The sequence below is a fragment of the Staurois parvus genome, unplaced genomic scaffold, assembly GCF_062004578.1.
Source record: "Staurois parvus isolate SC_StPar_1 unplaced genomic scaffold, SC_StPar_1.0 ptg001192l, whole genome shotgun sequence".
Classification (NCBI taxonomy): Eukaryota; Metazoa; Chordata; class Amphibia; order Anura; family Ranidae; genus Staurois; species Staurois parvus.
Genome location: NW_028318988.1, coordinates 2,604,367 through 2,630,039, shown reverse-complemented (window position 1 = coordinate 2,630,039; position 25,673 = coordinate 2,604,367). Strand labels below are relative to the sequence as shown.

Here is a 25,673-nt window from a genome sequence, read left to right as displayed (position 1 = left end):
ACAGGATTTGGCCAGAACTATAAACAGAATTCAGGGACGTCAAGGGAGAAACTCGGTGTGAATGGCCGCGTTGAGTCAGCCGCAAAGGCAGCAGGACACACCTTAAACCCGTCATTACTAGGCTGATGTCAGCGTCTGAATATTCCTTCTTAACCACTCGAGTCCCTGAGGCTTTTTCACCCTATAAACCCTCTAGATCCCAGAGCATTTCACTTCTCATTTTGGAAATGTCTTGTTTCTGTATCTTATACCTTTTTAGCCTTGGTAGTCTAGCCCATCTTTCCAAATCAGGGTGTGGTGGCACCGGGGATGTCATCTGGCAGGGGCGGACTGACAACTCATGGGGCCCCCAGGGCAATAGGGGATCATGGGGCCCCTGTGTCCTTGCCCAAATTCAAAAAAACCTATGAAAAAGGTACCAGGGGCATCTCATGGGGCCCCCTACTGACCCCGGGCCCTCGGGCAGTGCCCAAGTTTCCAAATGGTCAATCCGCCCCTGCATCTGGGTTACTCAGGGGTGCCGGTAAGTGACAGCACCCCTGAAGACGGCATAACACGTGTTTGCTATTTAACCACTTTCACCCCCGGACATTTCCACCCCCTTCCTGTCCAGGCCAATTTTCAGCTTTCAGTGCTATCACACTTTGAATGACAATTGCGCGGTCATGCAAGACTGTACCCATACGATTTTTTTTAGCATTTTTTTGAGACAGATAAAGCTTTATTATGATGGTATGACTGGGATTTTTATTTTTTTGCTATATAAGTAAACAAGTCCAAAAAATTTGAAAAAAAGTGTTTTTCTTATAAAATTTTGCAAATAAATAAATCTTTCTTCATAAATCTTGGCCACAATTTATTCATCTATCTTTTAAGTAAAAAAAAAATAACCCAAATTAGTTCATAACCAAAAATGTTAATTTTTCAAAACATTTTTTTACATTTTTATTTTATATTATTATTTATGTGTTTTTTGTTTTTTTTACATACTGTCACCCTAGCAGTACAGTGTCACCATAGTGACACTGTACTACTTGTGGGGGGTGATGAAGATTTTTTTTCTTCTTTTTTTACACTGATTGCTTTTACACCCATAAAGGATGTAAAAGCAATCATTTCTCCTTCTCTCTGGCTGCATTCTTGCAGCCATTGAGAAATACTGTGAGAGCTGTGATTGGTCACAGCTTGTCACATGGTACAAGACTGTTGTGAATAGCCCTGTACCATGTGATCTCTGTGATCATTCACAGATTTCACACGTAGTAAGCAATGATGTCAGGAAGTGACATCTTGTTTACTACTGTTCATATGATCACTGATTGGCCAATCACTGATCACATGATCGGTACCTCACACAGAGGTCCCGTACAGCAATCGGTCGGCCGATCGCAGTGCCGCATGCTCCCAGGGAGCGCGTACAAGCAGTGAACGCGGGTGATGTTTAGAAACATCAACCCGCTTCGGCATCGCTCCCATCCAGCTGTTTATCTACATGGGCCCATGTAAAAACAAAAAAGGCAAAACGCATCAAAAACGCACGCAAAGCGCAGCACTTGCATTTTATATGCGTTCCATTGAAATCTATTGGACTAAAAGCGCAAACTGCCAATCAGTGATCACATGAATGGGGACCTCACACCGAGTGTCCCCTACAGCGATCGGTGTTCCGCTGTGTCCTCCTGACACAACGGGCACCGATCGCGGTGCCATGCGCTCCCAGGGAGTGCACACATGCAATGGATGTGGGGGGACATTTAGAAACATCCACCCGCCCCCTGCCACACCCATCACCCTTCCTGTGCACTAGATATTTCCCCCTGCTGCCAGGCCCCCAGTGTGCCTCCACCCCCACAGTGCCCTCCTCCCCTTCAACTGGCTTTCAGCTGCTGCAGGGAGAACCATACAGGGGTTCGGTTCCAGTAGTTGCCCCCTACGCACCCATCAACCTCCCCTGTGTACCAGATATTTCCCCCTGCTGCCAGTCCCCCCATGTGCCCCCACAGTGCCCTCCTCCCCTTCAACTGGCTATCAGCTGTTGCAGGGAGAAACAAACAGGGGATTGGTTCCAATAGTTGCCCCCTGCGCACCCATCACCCTCCCTGTGCACCTGACATTTCCCCCTGCTGCCCAGGTCCCCTGTGTGCCCCCACCACCGCAAGGCCCTCCTCTCCTTCCAACCAGCAGCTGCAAGCTCATATTAGGATCCTTCAGGATGGTGAGTGGGGTAAGGGCACAGTATATCACATTTTCTAGCCCCTTTCTTTCCATGAACTGAAGCATAGTAAACTTTTTTTGGGGGGGCTGTAAGATTGGCTGAATGGGGCCCCGTGATTTCTAACAGCAGTCCTGGGTCTATTTATAAAGGACCCCCCTAAAGCAGTGATGTGCCCTATGGGCACAATTAATATACTCTGGGGGTGGAGGTATATACTGTGTGAGGGGGTATATATTCTGGAGCTAGAGGTATATACTGTGTGGGGGAGGGGGGTTATACACTCTGGGGCTAGAGGTATATACTGTGTGAAGGGGGTGTATATTCTGGAGTTAGAGGTATATACTGTGTGGGGGAGGGGGGTTATACACTCTGGGGCTAGAGGTATATACTGTGTGAAGGGGGTGTATATTCTGGAGTTAGAGGTATATACTGTGTGTGGCGGGGTTAAACACTCTGGGGCTAGAGGTATATACTATGTGAAGGGGGTGTATACTTTGGAGATAGGGGTATATTGTCAGGAATTGGTTCACCTGCTGGTGGCACTGTGGCTCTCAGACCTATAGGCTGCAGTTCTAGTGTCCACCAGTGGGTGTCTCTCAGCAGCTAGATTGATGTTGATTGATAATCAATAATCACCTGAAGCTGGTTGCAAAAACGGAAAATTGAATGACAGATACTTACCGTATTTATCCTTTCCTGACGAGCTCCATGTCAGCACAGCTGGAGGCGGGGCCCTTACCCAGCTGTGCTGACATGGAGCTGTCTAGAAAGACCACTTGCCCCCCAGATGATTTACCCCCCTTCCTGACCAGGCCATTTTTTGCGATACGGCGCTGCATTACCTTGACAATTGCGTGGTCATGCAACGTTGTACATAAATTACATTTATGTCCTTTATTCCCACAAATAGAGATTTCTTTTTGGTGGTATTTGATCACCTGTGCGTTTTTGTATTTTTTTGCGCTATAAACAAAAAAAGACCGACAATTTTGAAAAAAAAAAAAATATTTTTGACTTTTTGCTGTTAAACATTTCCAATAAAAAAAATTTAAAATTCAAATTTCGGCATAAATTTCGGCCAAAATGTATTCTGCGACATGTCTTTGTTAAAAGCAAAATCCCAATCCGTGTAAATTAATTGGTTTACGTAAAACTTACAGCGTCTACAAATGGCGGGATAGATACTGGAATTTTTTTTTTACTAGTAATGGCAGCATTCAGCGAGTTATAGTGGGGCTGCGGCGGGCATTCTGACACTGGAGGGAAACTAACTGCCACTGTTAGTGACACCAATACTGTGAGGGGGGGTGTATACTCTGGGAGAGGTATATACTGTGAGGGGGGGTGTATACTCCGGGAGAGGTATATACTGTGAGGGGGGTGTATACTCCGGGAGAGGTATATACTGTGAGGGGGGTATACTCTGGAGGAGAGGTATATACTGTGGGGGGGTATACTCTGGGGGAGAGGTATATACTGTGAGGGGGGTGTATACTCCGGGAGAGGTATATACTGTGAGGGGGGTGTATACTCTGGAGGAGAGGTATATACTGTGAGGGGGGTATATCCTCTGGGTGTAGAGCTGTATACTTTCGGGTTAGATTTATATACTGTGTCAGTGGCGTTGCATACATTCTCCCTCCGTGTACAGTGGGAGGAGCCATACCAAGCATCACGTGACACGTAGACTGCAAGTCAGGTGACTGTGCAGGCTAAATATAGGAACAGGATGGGCGGAGCCCTCGTTGGTAAAGGCGGGAATCTTCTCAGACTTCTCTTCAAGTGACGTCAGTCGGTAAAGTCCGCCTCCTCACGTGATAGCCCGTGTGGTGGGTGTGACGTCACGGGCGATCAATTCGCCATGAATTCGGGATATTGGTGACGCCATACACTAAACAACGGACGTCCGGGGACGGGTGACGGCAGCGGAGGTCTGGGCGGATATCCGGAGATAGTTTTGTGACCGGGGGAACGATTCTCGTCCGGTAAGTACCAAACATCGGCCGTCCGATACCCAACCATACTAAACTGACACCGGACACGCCCCTCCGGAGACCCCGATACCCCTCCTCCACACACGGGACTCCCCTTCCCCAACCCCTCCCCACCTCCTTTTCAAAAGGACACCCCCTCCCTGCCTGATTTTCCCCCCCAGGACACCCCGACTTATAACCCCCCCACTGATACCTCCTTTCAGAGAACACCCCACCTTGCCCAATACCCCCACTTAACCCCCCTTTCCTGATACCACCCCCCCCCCCATAGGACACTCCCACCCGGCCTGATCTCCCCCATACAAGTCCCCTTTTTATCTCCTACAGCTTGAAACTTCCCCCCACCTTATATACCCCCCCCATACTGCTGCCTTACACTCCCCTCCCCCCCTCTTATACTTTATACACCCCTCTTCCCCCCCCCCCTTACACTTTATATACCCCATCCCCGTTTACACACCCCTTGCCCTCTTACACCTTTATATTACTCCCCCCTTACATCTTACACTCCCCCTTACACACCCTCCTCCCCCTTACACCCCCCACCCTATATCTCCTGCTCCCCTCTTACACCCCTCCTCTCCCTCTCCCATTTATACCCCCCCCTTATACTCGCTCCCCTTTACACACACCTCCCCCTTACACCTTATACACCTCCCCCTCCTATACACCTTTTACCCCCCCCCCTTACACTTTATACACCCCTTCTCCCCACCCACTTTATCCCCTGCTACACTTTATCTCCCCCCCCTTCACTTTATACCCCCCTACACCTCTCTTCCCCATATACTCCCTCTTTCCCTTACATACCCCCCCTTACTCACCCCCCTATGCTCTCTCAATACACCTTATACCCCCCCCCCACACACCTTTATACATCCCCCCCTCTTACACCTTATTCCCCCCCCCCTTTACACACCTTATACACCCCTCAATCCCCCTTACACTTTGTAGACCCCCCCCCCACTACACCATACACACCTCCCACCCCTACACCTTACATTCCCCCTCACACTGTACATACCCCCCCCTACATCTTGTACCACCCCCCTTCCTTTCCCTCCTTCCTTTACACTTGCCTCCGGATCCCCCTTGCACCTTATACACTCTCTACCTCCCCCTTATACCTTAAGAAAAAAATGTCAGTGGCCTCCACCTATAAAACCATTCCTGTTTTGGGGATCGTCTCATTGTTGCCCATCTAGTGCACCTGTTGTTAATTTCATTACCACCAAAGGAGCTGAAACTGATTACCAACCCCCTCTGCTACTTACCTGACCAGATCAATATCCCAGGAGTTTCACTGACTTTATGCTAGACTCTGATTACAAAGTGTTTCTTTAGTGTGTGTTCGCTTTTTGGTTTCCCAGTGATACCTGCAATATCTCCAAAACAGAGTGAAGCTGCAGGTGCTGTCAGCTCTGGTTCACACCGAATGTGATTCCAAAGTGCTGCGATTTGGTCCCATGTAAAGCGTGACTTCAAATACAGTTGCAAGAAAAAGTATGTGAACCCCTTGGGATTACATGGAGTTTTGCATGAATTGGGCATAAAATGTGCTCTGAACGTCATCTAAGTCACAACAATAGAAGAACACAGTCTGCTGAACATAATACTACACAAACATTAGATGTTGCCATGGTTTAATTGCACATAACATGTAAACATTCACAGTGCAGGGAGGAAAAAGTATGTGAGGCCCTAGCTTAATGACTTCTCCCAGAGCTAATTGGAGCCAGGAGTGAGCCAACCTTGACTCCAATCAGTGGGATGATATTGGATGTGTTGCTGACAGCTGTCCTGCCCTTAAAAAACACACACCTGTTTTGGGTTTACTGGTTTCAAGAAGCACTGTCTGATGTGAACCATGCCTCGCAGAAAAGAGCTCTCAGAAGACCTACGATCAAGAATTGTTGACTTGTATGAAGCTGGAAAGGGTTACAAAAGGATCTCTAAAAGCCTTGATGTTCATGTGTCCACGGTAAGACAGACTGTCTACAAATGGAGAAAGTTTAGCACTGTTGCTACTCTCCCTAGGTGTGGTCGTCCTGTAAAAATGACTGCAAGAGCACAGCACAGAATGCTGCATGAGGTAAAGAAGAATCCCAGAGTGTCAGCTAAAGACCTACAGAAATCTCTGGCACATGCTAACATTTTTGTTGACACATCTACAATAAGGAAAACATTAAACAAGAATGGAGTACATGGGAGGACACCACGGAGGAAGCCATTGCTGTCCAAAAAGAATATTGCAGCACGTTTGAAGTTTGCAAAAGAGCACCTGGATGTTCCACAGCACTACTGGCAAAATATACTGTGGACAGATGAAACCAAGATTGAGTTGTTTGGGAAGAACACACAACACTATGTGTGGAGAAAAAAAGGCACAGCACACCAACATCAAAACCTCATCCCCACTGTAAAACATGGCGGAGGGAGCATCATGGTTTGGGGCTGCTTCGCTGCCTCAGGGCCTGGACGGATTGTTGTCATTGATGGGAAAATGAATTCCAGAGTTTATCAAGACATTTTGCAGGAAAACGTACGACCATCTGTCCGCCAACTGAAGCTCCGCAGAGGATGGGTGATGCAACAGGACAATGACCTAAAGCATACAAGTAATTCAACAAAACAATGGCTGCAACAGCACAGAATACGCCTTCTGGAGTGGCCCAATCAGAGTCCTGACCTCAACCCGATTGAAATGCTGTGGCATGACCTTAAGAGAGCGATTCACACCAGACATCCCAAGAATATTGCTACACTGAAACAGTTTTGTGAAGAGGAGTGGTCCAAAATGACTCCAGATTGTTGTGCAGGTCTGATCTGCAACTACAGGAAACGTTTGGTTGAGGTTATTGCTGCCAAAGGAGGGTCAACCAGTTATTAAGTCCAAAGGTTCACATACTTTTTCCTCCCTGCACTGTGAATGTTTACATGATATGTGCAATTAAACCATGGCAACATCTAATGTTTGTGTAGTATTATGTTCAGCAGACTGTATTCTTCTATTGTTGTGACTTAGATGACGTTCAGAGCACATTTTATGCCCAATTCATACAAAACTCCACGGAATCCCAAGGGGTTCACATACTTTTTCTTGCAATTGTAAGCGCTGATACAGACACCTGTGCCATTTACCTTCTAGTCTGTGAGAGTTAGATTGCACTGAAGTGACAAAGTAATGCAGGAACTATTTTCAAATCTTGCTACTTGAAATCACCCTTTTTAACCTCCCTAGCGGTCTGATTATGTCCATATTTCTGTGCTCAAAGCGGTACATTTTTTTTGTATGGAAATATGTCGTTTTTTTATTGTAGGCCTGTAATTCTTAGGAATAACTCACTGAAATCTGTCCGAACAAGAGTCTAGTAAAAAAGACTAGGATAAAATTTGAAACTTGAAATCATAAATTATAATTTAAATAATCATAAATAATATAATAATAATAAATATAATTCAATAATATAATCAAACCAAAAACACTGAAATGTGAAATAGAGCGCCAAGTTCGCACATCACTAAGCAAAGTCGCAGAATCGTTTTCAGTGTCTGATGATGAATTTCCCCCACGAATCATTATCACTCAATTCTGCAAGTGGTTCTGATTTACTATCGCTGTTCTCTAGCCGGTCTAAAACCGCTTTTGATCTAAAGGGACGCTTTTTGGATGCCATGGACATTTCTCAGTTTCCAGGCAGAAAGAACAGTAAAAATGCAGGCAGGGCGCAGGACAAAGCACTCGGGACAAAATGTATGTGAAATGGTTTGATACAGTAATGGAGTACTATGTGATTTTAGTGTATTAGTGAATGTCACTTTTTAAAATTTTTAACTTTCCCGCCGGTTCCGTCCCCCTTATGTCCCGTACGTCCCGACGGTCACAGGAACCGGAAGACAGATGCCGGCATCGGCTGGAGGAGATGGTTGGGGATGCTGCAGGGGGACATCGCGGGAGCGCAGGACAAGGTAAGTGATCGAGGGAATCCCTGAGCAACACTGCAGGGTAATCCCGAGTGTAGCTCGGGGTTACTGCTTTTGGCACTGACAATTAACCCCGAGCTACACTCGGGAATACCGCCAGGGGGGTTAAGACCCCACCATAAAAAATACATAAGATGCAACCTCAATTACGATTTCTAAATTGCATGTCGCACCTGAAGTCGCAGTGGTGTTCAGTGAGCTTTGTCATAGACTTCTATGGATGCTTCGGAGACGCTTTGAAGCAACAAGAAGGCGACATGGGGTATGTTTTTGAAAAGGAACCAAAAGCAATGCGTAAATGGGACTGTGTGGTTACCATGTTATTTAGTGACAGGGGATTTGATTGGCATTCAGAGCTCATTAAAGTGTGTCGGAAACCACATTTTGAACCATTTTACGAGCCCTCAGAACTGTAATACTCACTTCTTCAGGGAAGCCTACCCCACCTCCACCTAAGAACTGTACTTGAATCACCTCCACCAGATCATCCCCCGCAGATATCACCTTTTGTATCCCCTCCCCCTTCCTTTAGATTGTAAGCTCCACAAGCCGGGCCCTCCTATTCCTTCTGTACTGAAATGTATTGTAATTGTATTGTCTCCCATTATAATGTAAAGCGCTGCGCAAACTGTTGGCGCTATATAAATCCTGTATAATAATAATACAATTTCTATGTGTAATTGTACCCAGCCAGGTGATGTGCAAACCAAAATCACCGCACTGACCAGTGGGGGGCACAGCAGAGCCTTACACGTCTCCATCCCCTAGACCATGGGTGTCAAATGGCGGACCTTCAGCTGTTGCCAAACTACAAGTCCCATGAGGTATTGCAAGATTGACCGTTGCAAGCATGACTCCCAAAGGCAGAGGCATGATGGGACTTGTAGTTTCACAACAGATGGAGGGCCGCCAGTTCAACACCCCTGCTCTAGACTTTGATCTATTGGGCTCTTCAGGCTCCTGGGGGTGCTCTGTAAATTTGAAACCACTGTTCTCTCAAGGGCTCTATATGCCATCCCCTTCTTCTACTCTTCCTACCAGTCCATCCCCCACTGTTACTACCTTTGTACCACTAGCCCCTCCCTCCTAGATTGTAAGCTCCGAGGATCAGGGCCCTCCTATCCCTCTTGTATTGAACTGTATTGTTGCTGTATTGTCTCCCGTTACATTGTAAAGCGCTGAGCAAACTGTTGGCGCTATATAAATCCTGTATAATAATCCCCTTGTCTTCTCTAGGGAAATGGTGACCATCCACAGGACAGGATATCTGGGCAGATGAGTCAGAGGTGGCCCCCTGCTGGGGATGTGGTGGAGGGAACAGACCTGGATGACAGACTCTCCAGTAAAGTGTGTCACATGGAGGTAGGTGGGCTGTCATCTCTATGTTTGTTTTTTTTTTGTGTTTTATTAGTGGAGTGTGTTTTCAGTGCTTACCCCAGTATTCTATCTTGCAGCCTGATTGAAAATGGGAAAGGAACACGTTTTGCTGGTACACAGGAGTGTGATGCAGGACCTCCAACTCTGTCTACCTCTTCTCTTCCTGCAGCAGCTGCTACCAACCATCTCTAAAGGGAGACAAAAGACAGACTGCTCTTTAATCCCTAAAGAGATCCCTTGTCTTCTCTTTGCCACTAATGATGTTCGGGAGAAGCGGCTGCAGGAAAAGAATCCTCATCAGGGTCAGACGTGCCATATGTAGTGCTATCTCTTTGATCAGAATGGTTTCTGTATATTGCATACACCCATTCCTTGAGTTTCATGTATACATGAACAGCCACTCCTGTCAGTGGCCAGGTGTACTCTGTACCTGAGTGTAGAAAGTGTCATCGGCTGATATTCTGAACAGACTCGGCCTACAGACTGCAAGACCACTTGACTACCTACCTCCAAAAGTGATCCATTTAGATGGTCAGATTGCTTTTACAGTCTGTTGAAAAAAAAAAAAAACAGAATTCGGGGTCATGACAGCAGCTGCAGCCATGGCTGTGGTATAACCACTTAAACCAGAAGATGTACAGGTACGTCTGATTGGGGTAAGTGGATAATGTGCCCCTATCAGTACTTGTAGGTATCAAATATTTCCGAGTGTGGCAAATACCTGCTTCCCTCCATTGTACAATGTGTACCCTCCCACTGACTCCTATGTCACTGCAGGATGTAGGGTCCAGAACTAGAGAATATGTGATCAGGGAGTGGAACAGTTGTACAATGCACCCCAAAGTGTTGGATACCTACAGCAGCAAAATACAGGGGCAGACTGACAACTCATGGGGCAATAGGGGATCATGGGGCCCCTGTGTCCTTGCCCACACTCAAAAAAGCCTATAAAAAAGGTACCAGGGGCATCTCATGGGGCCACCCAACTGACCACGGGCCCTCGGGCAGTGCTCGAATGGTCAGTCCGCCCCTGGCCAAATACCATCATTTCGAACGACTTTTAAGACACAGGCCACTGAAAATTTCAGATCCCGCTTTATAGCCAGTTGCTGACAAACCACAGTAAATATACTGCGGCAGGTCGGCACCTGCAGACACAATCACCTAGATTTACGTGATTTTGCCTGCTTGGGCTATAGGGGCGGTGTCCTCCAGACACAGTGGAATGCGGATCCTGGTACTTGGGGCTCAGTGATCATGTGATCACTATGCGATCCCTGTGATCACAATGTCAACAAAACTGTTATGAAGATATTCCTTCATAACGGCTGTGTTGACTGTGCTGCGATTGGCCCAGAGCTATCACATGATACCCTTTACCATGTGATTGGCTGTAGCCAATCGCAAATAAGTACTGATCACAGCTGTCATGAATGGTTAACATATTTATGACAGTTCCAAACTTTGCTGTTACAGTAATCTTCATTGTTACCGCAAACAGTGTGTATATAAACAAAAAAAACCCTGATCACCCCCCAGAGTAGAACAGTATTACTATGGTGACACTGAACTACTCTAATGAAAGTATGTAAAAAAAAAAAAGTAAATTATTTATTTTAAATACCGTATTTGCCGGCGTATAAGACGACTGGGCGTATAAGACGACCCCCCTACTTTTCCTGCTAAAATGTAGTGTTTGGGCTATACTCGCCGTATAAGACTACCCCTCTTCCAATGCACACCAGTGGGAGGAATAGTGCCCCATCATTGATGTCAGTGGGAGGAATAGTGCCCCATCATTGATATCAGTGGGGGGAATAGTGCCCCATCATTGATATCAGTGGGAGGAATAGTGCCCCATCATTGGTATCAGTGGGAGGAATAGTGCCCCATCATTGGTGTCAGTGGGAGGAATAGTGCCCCATCATTGATGTCAGTGGGAGGAATAGTGCCCCATCATTGGTATCAGTGGGGGGAATAGGTGCCCCTTCATTGGTATCAGTGGCAGGAATGGTGCCCCATCATTGGCATCAGTGGGAGGAATAGTGCCCCATCATTGGTATCAGTGGGGGGAATAGGTGCCCCATCATTGGTATCAGTGGCAGGAATAGTGCCCCATCATTGGTGTCAGTGGGAGGAATGGTGTCCCATCATTGGTGTCAGTGAGGGGTGGAATAGTGCCCCATCATTGGTGTCAGTGAGGGGTGGAATAGTGCCCCATCATTGGTGTCAGTGGGGGGTGGAATAGTGCCCCATCGTTGGTGTCAGTGGGGGGGGGGAATAGTGCCCCATCGTTGGTGTCAGTGGGGGGGGGGGGAATAGTGCCCCATCGTTGGTGTCAGTGGGAGGAATAGTGCCCCATCGTTGGTGTCAGTGGGAGGAATAGTGCCCCATCGTTGGTATCAGTGGGAGGAATAGTGCCCCATCATTGGTATCAGTGACACCAATGATGGGGCACTATTCCTCCCACTGACACTTGCTGACCCTGTTCTAGTACGGTGCTGCTGCAGCCAGCATATGTGGTTGCAGCAGCACCTCTACACAGAGCACTTACCTGCTGCTCCGGCACTCAATTTTCGCGGGGCCGCTCGGCTCCGCCCCCTCGCCGGTGATTGGCCGCCTGTGTGCCTTTCCCAAGCTACAGTTCTGGCGGCCAATCACCGGTGAGGAGGCGGAGCCGCGCAGCCGCACGAACATCCAGTGGCCGAACTGAAGGAGACGCCGCGCTTCCTGGACCGGATCGCCGTGGGACTGGATCCAGGTAAGAGACGTCAGCCCCTGCAAACCCCTGTACTTAATGCCGCAGCCCCCCTAACATGTGTACCGGCGTATAAGACGACCCCCGACTTTTGAGAAGATTTTCAAGGGTCAAAAAGTCGTCTTATACGCCGGCAAATACGGTACTGGCACCAGTCATTGACCCTGATAACCACCACACCAGTCATGTGATGCGCTGTACTACACTGGTCACAGTGCGTATATAGACGTATATTCTGCAATATTTACATTTTCGGTAAACTCGTTCAATGAATCCAAGCCGTGCAAGCTGAGATCACATGCACTGCGTTGACGCATTCACACAATTCCACAGTAAACATGAGAAAAAACATGAAATAAAAGAATTTGAGTCGCTCTCCAGCTATGTGTGATGAAGCTAAAATCGCTTCTGATATCGCAGTTTTACTAACCTGATAGTTTATTATTCTAAAAAGATGGTTTTCAAATAGTAAAGATTCTAACTACCAGCAAGAATGAGTCGGATTCCTTACATTTAAAGAGCACCTGTCATTTTGGATCCATCATGGCAGCGCCTGTTAGTGGCATCCACTCCCCTGCTGCCGCCACGTCCCTCACCTTGTTGTCACTGCCGCATCACCAGACGTCCCATTAAAGTGACTGGGACTGTCGGCGAGTCAAGAGCTGGTCAGAGGAGGAGCCGCTGCAGGACAGAGATGACAGTTGCTCGTTGAAAATTATTTAAATCAAACCTTTTCACTAGTGATTTAAATCCAATCCTCCCTGGGGTTTAGTAACCCTTTTAATAAAGGTTACTGGCTGCACTAGGAGGCTGCGCACTCTCTTCTTGTTTGATTTGAACAGGAATGCGGTCCTGTCCAAATCCATGCGGTTTCCCTGCAGGTGTGCTGCGATTTGAGCCATTCATTTTGTATGCACTCAAGTCGTACTGATTGGTTTCAGGTATTGGCGGCATTTGTGTGAGTACTCGGTATTGATGCAACCCTAGTTATAACCCATCAGATTTATTTTCGTAATCTGTGTCCCATTGCAGAGATTTCCCTTCCCTTCCTGTCTCATCGAAAAACAGGAAGTGAGAGGAAATCCCTGCAAATTAAGGGAATTTTTTAGGGACCCCCTAACCCCAGTGGAAGATTTCCCCTCTGGGGACAACTCAAAATTTGGGATTTTCTTTTACTTTCACTTTTCATAATAGTACACAGGACAAATCTAGATGGTGAATCTCTAACGGGGGGCACAGACAGCAATAAAACCTTGCAGGGGCTCTAATCTCCACTCCATCTAAAACTTAAAAAAAATAAAAATAACCTTTTTGCCTCTTTAGATATACTTTGGCAATCTGCACACAAGTAACAAGAACTAGTCCACTGTGGCTAAATGGTTAGCACTTCCGCCTGGCAGTACTAGGGTCATTGGTTCGAATTCCAACTACGGCACCACCTGCCTGGAGTTTGCATGTTCTCGCTGTGCCTGCGTGGGTTTCCTCCGGGTACTCCGTTTTCCTCCCACACTCCAAAGACATGCTGGTAGGTGAATTCGATCCTGTCTAAATTGTCCCTAGTATGTGTATGTATGAATGTGAGTTAGGGACCTTAGATTGTACACCCCTTGAGGGTTAGGGACTGATGTGAATGTACAATATATATGTAAAGCGCTGCGTAAATTGACGGCGCTATATAAGTACCTGAAATAAATAACTAGTCTGATTTCATGATTGCATGTGTCCAAGGTCGTCTGTAACATGGTGTTGTCTCTCTTCAGCACCCACAGCCTTTGTCGGACTCGGAGAACGAGGAGCCGGGTAGAACACCTTACAGATCGGCCTTCGTCTCCAAGAACAATGCAGGCTGCTTTACCTCCCTGACGTGGTAAGGACACATTGCTAAATGCCAATAGAACATTCTGTGTAAATTGGCTCAATACATTCCAGGTGTGCAAGAGCTTACAGTTCATTTTCAATTGAAAGCAGCTACAGCCTCAGTAAAAAAGCCAGCCCCCACTGCCAGCATGTTACAGTACGGCCCCTTGTGGAAGCAGTGGTCACTTTGCAGAGGTCTGACACGTTTTCACAATTTTTTTTCATTTCTAAAAATTTTTTTTTTAAAAATCAGACTGGGTTCACACGTGCGGTATATCGCATGTGATTCGCACAGGAACCGCACCGCATTCCTGCGCAAATAACATGCGATTTGTGTGTGGTGCGACTGGAGCCATACATTATTTATGGCTCTAATCGCACCGCATCCACACAAAAAAGGTGCAGGACCCTTTCTTTTTTTTTTTTTGGTCCGCACTAGAATCGGACCGCATGGGTATTCACACCTGTGCGATCTGATTCTGCGCATTGCGTTTTGCAAACCGATTTCGGGGTGTTGTTAACATACACACCCGCAGCGGTTTGCATGAACGGGGTGCGATTGTGATGCGGTGCGGAATTCGCACAGAAAACGCTGCAAATTCCGCACCAAATCAGTGTGAACCCGGGATAAATAGATGGCAATGCTTTATATTCTAACCTGCAAACAGCTCTCTTGAACATCGATCTATGCTAAAGCCTAACTCCATCTTTCGGTGAACTTTAAATACCGTATTTGCCGGCGTATAAGATGACTTTTTTGCCCTGAAAAACATGCCTCCAAGTGGGGGGGTCGTCTTATACGCCGGGTGCACTTCAGTTGCAATAGACATAGCTGCCATAGTGGCCTTCCGATACTTGCGCGGTGCCCGCCCACCTCATTCTACATACCATAAAGTATCGCACGGTATCCAGTGAGGCCGCGGCGGGTCATCAGCGTGGCTGCGGCGAGCATCAGCAGCGATACAGGGGTGCCAGCCTTTTCAGCGTGACCAGCCCGTTCTGCTCGGCGGGAAGCAGCAGCGCTCCGGCCCGCCCCTTGTCTACGCAGGGCTCGCACATGCGGACTTGCGCACTAGTGCCAATTATAGGGAGATGCAGGGACATGGTAGTGACAGGGAGACAGGGAGGGCAGACAGGGAGCAGGGACCAATCCAATCAGGCTTTGTATACAGCCAACAGCCAACCACAGTACTGGACCATTGTACAGTACAATACAGCATAGAAAATGTCCAGCAGTCAAACCCCTATCAACCCTATCATGGCACCAGCAAAAAGAAAGAGGGGGTAGTCTTATACGGCGAGTATATAACAAACTCTATATTTTGAGTGGAAATGTTGGGGGTCGTCTTATACGCCCAGTCGTCTTATACGCCGGCAAATACGGTAGTTTGTTTGGACCAAGTTGGTTCAAACAAACCATTTCCTTCACTAGCACGTGTAGCGGCTATCAGCGATGTATGAACTGTATGTAGCCTCCACTGTATACAGAATACAACACTGCTTTCCAGACTTCTCTCCTGTACCTGGATCACAATTGAGCTGGCAGGCTGAGCGCTCTTCAGCCATTCACAGGAGACTTTGTATTTTTATGAATATAAAGCCACCTCCTGATTGGCTGGCAGTGGTGAAGAGTATGGTGGTCATTCAACTGCAACAGAGAGAGCGTGCAGGTAGCTGAGGTTACATAGAGTACTTCATACTAAGGATGCACCAAAATTTAGGCCACTGAAACATACCGGCTGAAAATAGTCCTATCAGCATTTTGCCGATCAGAAAAATTTAGCCGATACAGGAGACTGTGTACTGCAGATGTGAGGGGGTGACAGAGCAAGGCAGGAGAGGAGCACTGTATACAGAGACTGGCTATCACTGTATGTCAGTGCGAATTATTAAATGTAATTATGGGTTTTATTTTTTTTGGGTTTTTTTTCTTCACTATAGCTCACAGAATTAGCTGTCACTTTCCCTCCAGCTAAAAGAAAAAAAGTTTCCTTTTTAGTTTATTTCCTGAGATAAAAGAAACAAAGTTTCCTTTTAGCTGGAGGGAAAGTGACAGCTAATTCTGTGAGCTATAGTGAAGATAAAAAAAAAAAAGCTGCATTTACATTTTGAAACTGACATTGACCTATAGTGAAAGCCAGTGAGGGATCCCCTCTGTATACACTGCTCCCTCACTGTATACACTGCTCCGCTCCTGCCCCCTCCTTGCACACACTGCCCCCCACCCCCTTCCCTCTACAAAGAGGACCTGCCACTCATATGCTATCACATAGGGGACTATTGGTCCCCTAATGAGAGCGATACAATTATAAGTTTAAAGTGTGTGTGTGTGACAGATATATATAGATAAAAAAAAAAAAAAAAAAATTATAATATATATATATATATATATATATATATATATATATATATATATATATATATATATATAAAACTTCATACATCGCTGATAGCCACTACATAGGTTAGTGAAGGAAATAATTTGTTTGGTCCAAGTAAACTAAAGTTCTGTAAAACATGGAGTTAGGCTTTATTATCATTATAAAACAAACAAAAAGACTGCTCAATACCTTATTGGTATGTAATTTGTTGTCATATTATGACCTTCAAGCCCTCATGTTGTCTCATGACCAGGGGTGGACTGACAACTCATGGGGCCCCTGGGCAATAGGGGATTATGGGGCCCCTGTGTCCTTGCCCAAACTCAAAAAAGCCTATAAAAAGGTACCAGGGGCATCTCATGGGGCCCCCTACTGACCCCGAGCCCTCGGGCAGTGCCTGAGTTTCCAAATCGTCATTCCGCCCCTGATCATGACCTCCCATTCCAAAGACGTTTTGACATCACAGCAGGAAGCTCTCTCCTCCCATGATCACCTATAGTGAGGATAAGAGTTGGGGAGGGCTTTGCTCATGTTGGCCAGCGCTAGGCGCTGTCAGCACTTCGACCTGTGCAGTGATTTCATCTGCAGCCAGCAAACATTGTCAGTCCTCAGCTGGGAATTCTGTCATTGGCAAGGAACTACGGAATCGAGAGGTAACTTTCATGTGGATGTAAATGAAGTTTAAATATATGGCTGGTATCATTGAACATGCATTGTGCTGCTGTTCTTGAACCATACTGATCTTTATACAATCCCAGAGATAACCTTTTAAATGAAAGATGTGAAATGAAACCTAACCCTCTGTTGAAAGATTTGGAAATTTGATTCAGTAAAACATTTGAACTGTTCTTCCTGCTTGGAGTAGTAGTGTTTTAAGTGATTCCAAAATTCTCAAATCTGTTTCATTACAGAATATGAGAGAGATGCACCCCCCCAAACAGGAACAGAAAAGCATCCTCAAACACTTTAGGGCAGGTCATATATACTGCGGTGACCGGCGCTTTTCCACACTGTAAAACACCAGTTACATAGTTAGTCTGGCTCAAAGACAAAAGTCCATCCAGTTCAACCATAGAAAAAAAAAAAGTTATAATCCTACACCCACAGTTGATCCAGAGGAAGGAAAAAAAAACCAGCAAAGTATGATCCAATTTGCTCCTGCAGGAAAAAAATTCCTTCCTGATCCCCCGAGAGGCAAATCGGATATTCCCTGGATCAACTTTACCTATAAATGTTATATCCAGTTATATTCTGTGTATCCAAGAAAGAATCCAGGACTTTCCTACAGCAATCCACTGAGCTGGCCACAACCAACTCTTGAGGGAGCCTATTCCACATTTTCACAGCTCTCATTGTGAAGAAACCTTTCCGTGTTTGGAGATTACATTTATTTTCCTCCAAATGTAAAGAATGCCCCCTTGTCCTCTGTGATGACCTCAGGGTGAATAACTCTACACCGAGTTCACTATGTTGACCACTGATGTATTTATACATGGAGATCATATCCCCCCTTATGTATTATACATGGTGATCATATCCCCCCCTTATGTATTATACATGGAGATCATATCCCCCTTATGTATTATACATGGAGATCATATCCCCCCTTATGTATTATACATGGTGATCATATCCCCCCTTATGTATTATACATGGTGATCATATCCCCCTTATGTATTATACATGGTGATCATATCCCCCCTTATGTATTATACATGGAGATCATATCCCCCTTATGTATTATACATGGTGATCATATCCCCCCTTATGTATTATACATGGAGATCATATCCCTCCCTTATGTATTATACATGGAGATCATATCCCCCCTTATGTATTATACATGGTGATCATATCCCCCCTTATGTATTATACATGGTGATCATATCCCCCCTTATGTATTATACATGGTGATCATATCCCCCCTTATGTATTATACATGGTGATCATATCCCCCCTTATGTATTATACATGGTGATCATATCCCCCTTATGTATTATACATGGTGATCATATCCCCCCTTATGTATTATACATGGTGATCATATCCCCCTTATGTATTATACATGGTGATCATATCCCCCCTTATGTATTATACATGGAGATCATATCCCTCCCTTATGTATTATACATGGAGATCATATCCCCCCTTATGTATTATACATGGTGATCATATCCCCCCTTATGTATTATACATGGTGATCATATCCCCCCTTATGTATTATACATGGAGATCATATCCCCCTTATGTATTATACATGGAGATCATATCCCCCTTATGTATTATACATGGAGATCATATCCCCCTTATGTATTATACATGGAGATCATATCCCCCTTATGTATTATACATGGAGATCATATCCCCCCTTATGTATTATACATGGTGATCATATCCCCCTTATGTATTATACATGGTGATCATATCCCCCCTTATGTATTATACATGGAGATCATATCCCCCCCTTATGTATTATACATGGAGATCATATCCCCCCTTATGTATTATACATGGTGATCATATCCCCCTTATGTATTATACATGGAGAGCATATCCCCCCTTATGTATTATACATGGTGATCATATCCCCCCTTATGTATTATACATGGTGATCATATCCCCCCTTATGTATTATACATGGTGATCATATCCCCCCTTATGTATTATACATGGTGATCATATCCCCCCTTATGTATTATACATGGAGATCATATCCCCCTTATGTATTATACATGGAGATCATATCCCCCCTTATGTATTATACATGGTGATCATATCCCCCTTATGTATTATACATGGAGAGCATATCCCCCCTTATGTATTATACATGGTGATCATATCCCCCCTTATGTATTATACATGGTGATCATATCCCCCTTATGTATTATACATGGAGATCATATCCCCCCTTATGTATTATACATGGAGATCATATCCCCCCTTATGTATTATACATGGAGATCATATCCCTCCCTTATGTATTATACATGGAGATCATATCCCTCCCTTATGTATTATACATGGAGATCATATCCCCCCTTATGTATTATACATGGTGATCATATCCCCCCTTATGTATTATACATGGTGATCATATCCCCCCTTATGTATTATACATGGAGATCATATCCCCCCTTATGTATTATACATGGTGATCATATCCCCCCTTATGTATTATACATGGAGATCATATCCCCCCTTATGTATTATACATGGAGATCATATCCCCCCTTATGTATTATACATGGAGATCATATCCCCCCTTATGTATTATACATGGAGATCATATCCCCCCTTATGTATTATACATGGTGATCATATCCCCCTTAATCTCTTCTCAAGAGAATAAAATCAGTCTAATAAAGCAACTGTTTTCCTAACTGTGTCCTATTTACACTGCAGCACAGCTTGGAGCTGCACTGCAGTGATCTGCAATAAAATGCGGAAATGCTGCAGTTGACCGCAGTGTTCTGGGCTGGATCGCATGTCGCTGTACAGTGGCGCAGCACATCACGCTACTGTACAGTAACCTGAATTAAGTGTCACTTTTGTTTACTTTCAAGTTAGTAAAAAAACATAAAAGGGGAGATGTAAGATGCGCTGGGTTGTCATCACACCAACCCTTGCAGCCTACTTTGAAAGCTGCCGCATACAAAACCGCTGCGGTGAACAAGCCACCTTAAAAGAATTCCTCCTAGTGAATTGATCAATGTTTTTTCCTCTTCTGGATAAAAATGACCTGTTGGATCTCTGAAGACAGGCTCTCTTAGGTGCCGAACATCCATCATCCCTGTTTTGTTTCCTGATTTTTGATGGTTGGGGCGTGAAGCCCCCTGAACCACCTTTCTGATGGGTGAGGGTACTGCCTGGGGGCAGAGTATAGAAAGGCTTAAACCACTCTCAGATTTTTATTTCCCTCTGATGGTCCGACACCTTTTTGCTTTTACATATGTAAAATTTATGTTAAAAAAAAAAAAAAATGTATCTGTGTGTGTGTATATGTATAATCTAAAAAAAGCGTGTGTGTGTGTGTACCTTACCCAAGTGACCAAATGATGTTATGAATTTCATAGATGACACATCCTGCCATTCATACAGCTGGGACATGAAGCAAATTCTACCAATCCCATCATGAGACTGAAGTTCGTCATTCTTATTTATTTTTTTCTGTCATGTAGGAGCATTCAATCCAAGCTGGAGCGCAGTCAGAGCTGCATCGACACTGTGAATGACGCCCCGCCTCCGACCCGACGGAGAGCCGCCCAGTCTCAGAAAACGAAGGTAAACAGATTTGTCTGTCATGACCTGGGAATGTGGAGGGGGCAATAGACTGCTGGGTCTCACATGAACCACTACAGCAATCTTCCTTTCAGCTTGGATACCAGTGAGGCTCATGTTCTTGAGACTCACATTTTTACTTTGTTGCTCTTTAGTATTTGGATTATTGTATTCAGTATTCACATTTGTGAAGGCTTTCTAGTAATTATCAAGGGATAACGTCCACATCCCACCAGAATGACTGACTGCTGAAACAAACTGTCAGCATCTCCTGGATTGTAAGCTCTAACGAGCCGGGCCCTCTGTTTCCTCTTCTACCAAATTGTAACTGTCATGTCTGCCTTCATTTTGTAAAGTGCTGCACAAAGTGTTGGCGCTCTATAAATCCTGTATTATAATAATTATAGTGTCGTCTTTGCCATCAGGTCAGACCTGACCAATAGACTTGCAGGGAGACCCCATCCCTGTGTCACACTACTAAGCGGGAAGCCGTATGCTTGTGAATGACTTTTATGAGAATGCAAAAAATAACACGCTAGAACTCCACTTGGATATCAAACAACATAGCAGCAAACATGATACCATAATACATAGTATAATAAACATCACAAAATTATACAGCACCAGGGGCGGACTGACCATTTGGGAACTCGGGCACTGCCTGAGGGCCTGGGGTCAGTAGGGAGATGCCCTTGGTACCTTTCATAGGGTATTTTGGGTGTGGTTTGAGTGTGAGCTAGGACGCAGGGGCCCCATCATCCCCTATTGCCTGGGGGCCCCATGAGTTATCAGTCCGCCCCTGTACAGCACTAAGATAAATTAAAATGAATGTGCAATGCAAATATATCAAACTCTTACTCTGTCACCACAAATTGAAAAAATAAAGGAATTCAAATGTGAAGCCAAAAACTTAGAATTCAGTGCTTCTTCGATTTATGAGGGAAATGACAAATGTGGATTCCAAACATCACCAAAACTTATTAATGATGAACCACACAGCAGCTCGGTCTGCAACAAAGTGAGGTTTACCAGAATCATATGACCCCCAATTAGGAGTGGTCAACTGGCACTTGTGTATCAATCCAAGATATTCCGCTTTTTTATTATTATACAGGATTTATATCACGCCAACAGTTTGCTCAGCGCTTTACAATATAACGGGAGACAATACAGTTCAATACAAGAGGATTAGGAGGGCTCTGCTCCTTGGAGCTTACAATCTAAGAGGGAGGGGCTAGTGGTACAAAAGGTAAATAACTGGGGGATGGACTGGTAGGAGGAATAGAAGATTCTATTATTACTTGAGGGCAGGATAGGCTTCCCTGAAGAGAGGTTTTCAGAGATCACCTAAAAGTGAGCAGAGTAGGTGATAGTTTGATAAATTGGGGTAGTGAGTTCCAGAGGATGGGGGAAGCTCTGGAGAAGTCCTGGAGACAAGCATGGGAGGAGTAGACAAGGGAGATAGAGAGCAGGAGGTCTTTCCTCTAAACCACGTGTCAAATGAAGTACTACTGCGGTATATCAGATCACTGTGCATATATACTCAGTTGAACATAGTATCATGAAAAAGTAAGACAGCCTCTCATATCATATAAACAACTCGTATTACAAAATCCAAGATGTCTGCAGCGGAATCACATATGTGTAGTGGCGTGTGTTCCATATGTGCCCAACTATTTTCATCAAAGATTACATCCTCTTTCATGAACTTTACTGGCATCCCAGTCTTAGTCCGTAGGGTTCAATATTGAGTTGGCCCCGCCCTTTGCAGCTATAAAAGCTTCACCTCTTCTGGGAAGGCCGTCCACAAGGTTTAGGAGGGTGTCTATGGGAAGGTTGGACCATTCTTCCAGAAGCACATTTGTGAGGTCAGGCACTGATGTCGGGGGAGGAGGCCTGGCTCGCGGTCTTCGCTCTAATTCATCGCAAAGGTGTTCTATGGGGTTGAGGTCAGGACTCTGTGCAGGCCAGTCAAGTTCCTCCACCCCAAACTGGCTTCTCCATGTCTTTATGGACCTTGCTTTGTGCACTGGTGCGCAGTCATGTTGGAAGAGGAATGGGCCATCCCCAAACTCTTCCCACAAAGTTGGGAGCATGAAATTGTCCAAAATGTCTTGGTATGCTGACGCCTTAAGAGTTCCCTTCGCTGGAACTAGGGGGCCAAGTCCAACCCCTGAAAAACAACCCCACATCATAATCCCTCCTCCACCAAACTTTACAGTTGGCACAATGCAGTCAGGCAAGTACCGTTCTCCTGGCAACCACTAAACCCAGACACATCCATTGGATTGCCAGACAGAGAAGCGTGATTGGTCACTCCAGAGAACATGTCTCCACTGCTCTAGAGTCCAGTGGCGGCATGCTTTACACCACTGCATCCGACGCTTTGCATCGCACTTGGTGATGTAAGGCTTGGATGCAGCTGCTCGGCCATGGAAACCCATTCCTTGAAGCTCTCTACGCACTGCTGTTGGGCTCATCTGAAGGCCACATCAAGTTTGGAGGTCTTTATCTATTGACTCTGCAGACAGTTGGCGACTTCTGCGCACTGTGTGCTTCAGCATGCGCTGACTTCGTCCTGTTATGTGACGTGGCCTACCACTTGGTGGCTGAGTTGCTGTTTTTCCCAGTTGCTTCCACTTTGTTATAATCCCACTAACAGTTGAGCGTGGAATATTTAGTAGCCAGGAAATGTCACGGATGGACTTATTGCACAGGTGACAACCTATCACTGGACCACGCTTGGAGTCACTGAGCTCCTGAGAGCGACCCATTCTTTCACCAATGTTTGTAGAAGCAGTCTGCATGCCTAGGTGATGATTTTATACACCTGTGGCCATGGAGGGGATTGGAACACCTGAATCCAATGATTTGAAGGGGGGGCCCAATACTTTTGGCAATATAGTGTATATTGAATACATGTTTGTATATTCAAACAGCCCAATGTGTTGCCTTCATCTGGTATAAGCTGTAAATGTGAATTATGTTTCTATAGTTGTAATAGACTTCAATGAAATCAACATAATGAACACTTTGTTGATGGATTTTCTTCTTCATTCCAGGTGCCCCCTAATATCGGCAGCTTGGCAGCCGTCACTGGCGTTCTGTTGTCTACAGAGAACAGCCGGTCTTTCTCGGCCCCCGTCCTTACGTCGGAGAGACGTCTCGCCATTAGTTCTCTCAACTCCTTCACACCCTTGCATAAACCGGAGCGGTCCATTAGTCCGGAGAGCAACGACAGCATTTCTGAGGAACTCAACCACTTCAAGCCAATCGTCTGTTCTCCTTGCACCCCTCCCAAGAAACTCCCGGATGGAAGAGTCCTGAGTCCCGTTATCATCAAATCAACGCCCAGGAATCTCAGACGGAACCTGCAGAAGCCTACCTCTTACGAGGCCAGCCCCATGATATTAAAGAAATGGGAGCAGGTTTTCCAGGACCGCCAGATGAAGAGGACGCTCTCCAAGGGCACCCTGACCATGTCTGTTGAAGATGGGCCATCCGTTAGGAAGCAGGAGACTGCGAGGAAAGGCGCGGTGGCGTGTCAAATTACATTCAGTGACGCCGAACCTGCTGGAGATGTTGAATTGCCTCCCTCTTGCAGCAGAGAGGACGCCTCGCAAGCAAGTCGTGATTCGAAAGAACAGTCGATACCTTGCGGTGATTGTATCCGGAAGACGGGTCCAAACGCTGAACCTGTACTATTTAAGGGCTTTACTGAGGCAACCGGCAATTCGCAGGTCGGCACAAAGACCAGGTTGACGACCCGGCTGACCTCTAGCAAAAAGACATTATCCTCCTGCAAGTGTTTGGTGGCCAAGCCTATGAAAGCCTCTTTAAAACGGGTGCACAAGAAAGCCTCCCAGTCCATCGGGATACAAAACGGCTCCTGCTTCTCTACCACAGAGGCCATCAGCCTGGCCTTCCCTCCGCGCAGAGGACTAAAAAGACGCTGCAAAACTAAGCACTTAGAGCAAAACGGCGGCCTCAAGAGGCTAAGGGTGGCTTGTCAAGGCAGTAAGGGTGGGTTTGAGAGGATCTGGAGGGAGGCTGAGAAAAAGCTGCATCAGGAGGAGGAGGACAAAAAACTCGCTTTGAAACTTCAGCAGGTTTTTGACAAGGAAAGCCGCAGGGTAAACCGCTGCAAGGGGAGCAGGGACGAATATCCGCTGCGCTCCAAAAGCACCGCCGGCGCAAACTAGATATCGGGGGGTTTTCTGCCTTTTTTCTAGATAAATAAAATATCCAAAATGACTATAACCAGAGAATTATTTTTTCTAATTTTTCTATTTTTGGACTACAAAAAAAAAATGGAACTATGCTTTAGGAGCGAGGCTTGATGGAAGAAGTCTGCATCGACGGCTACTGAACACATAATGGTCCATAAGATACGATGACCCAACCTGCTCACACTAGATTTTGGTCGCTGCTTTTTTCTATGTCTTGTTCCCATCTCATTAAGGAAGGGCTTCACATTACTATGCAGTATTTGTGTGTATCAAATGGGGGGGGAGAAGTACTCCTGGGGCCGGTTCACACCAGGAATCGCATCGTATTCCTTTGTGATTTTGCATGTAGTGCGTTTTCGGCCCATTCATTTGAATCGGCTGAAATCACACTGTATTACACCAAAAGTACAGCACGTAATACTTTATAAAAACTCACTGCAAACCTGATCGCGTGGTACTACAGTACCATGCGATCCAGTGCAGACAAATGCACTGCATTTACTGTCTGCATTTGGGGTGTCATTGACTTTATGCTGACACCCACTGCAGATTAAACAGTGCGTTTTGAATGTGGTGTGGGAAACATGCAGAGCGCCATTT

The 25,673-nt window shown here is 45.6% G+C and overlaps 1 protein-coding gene across 2 annotated transcripts; it reads left to right on the top strand.

Moving 5' to 3' along the window:
• The first annotated feature begins 3,983 nt into the window (after window positions 1-3,983).
• On the top strand, window positions 3,984-25,322 carry RNF169 (ring finger protein 169). 2 transcript variants are annotated; one of them, XM_089659841.1, is made up of 5 exons: window positions 3,984-4,200; window positions 9,430-9,555; window positions 14,089-14,195; window positions 20,745-20,847; window positions 23,907-25,322. In XM_089659841.1, the coding sequence occupies exons 2-5, from the start codon at window positions 9,469-9,471 to the stop codon at window positions 25,044-25,046; spliced, it is 1,437 nt and encodes a 478-aa protein (XP_089515967.1). In that variant the 5' UTR covers window positions 3,984-4,200; window positions 9,430-9,468; the 3' UTR covers window positions 25,047-25,322. The 2 variants fall into 2 exon arrangements, with proteins under 2 accessions (XP_089515967.1, XP_089515968.1); XM_089659842.1 differs by lacking the exon at window positions 3,984-4,200 and adding an exon at window positions 13,652-13,853.
• The last annotated feature ends 351 nt before the right edge of the window (window positions 25,323-25,673 follow it).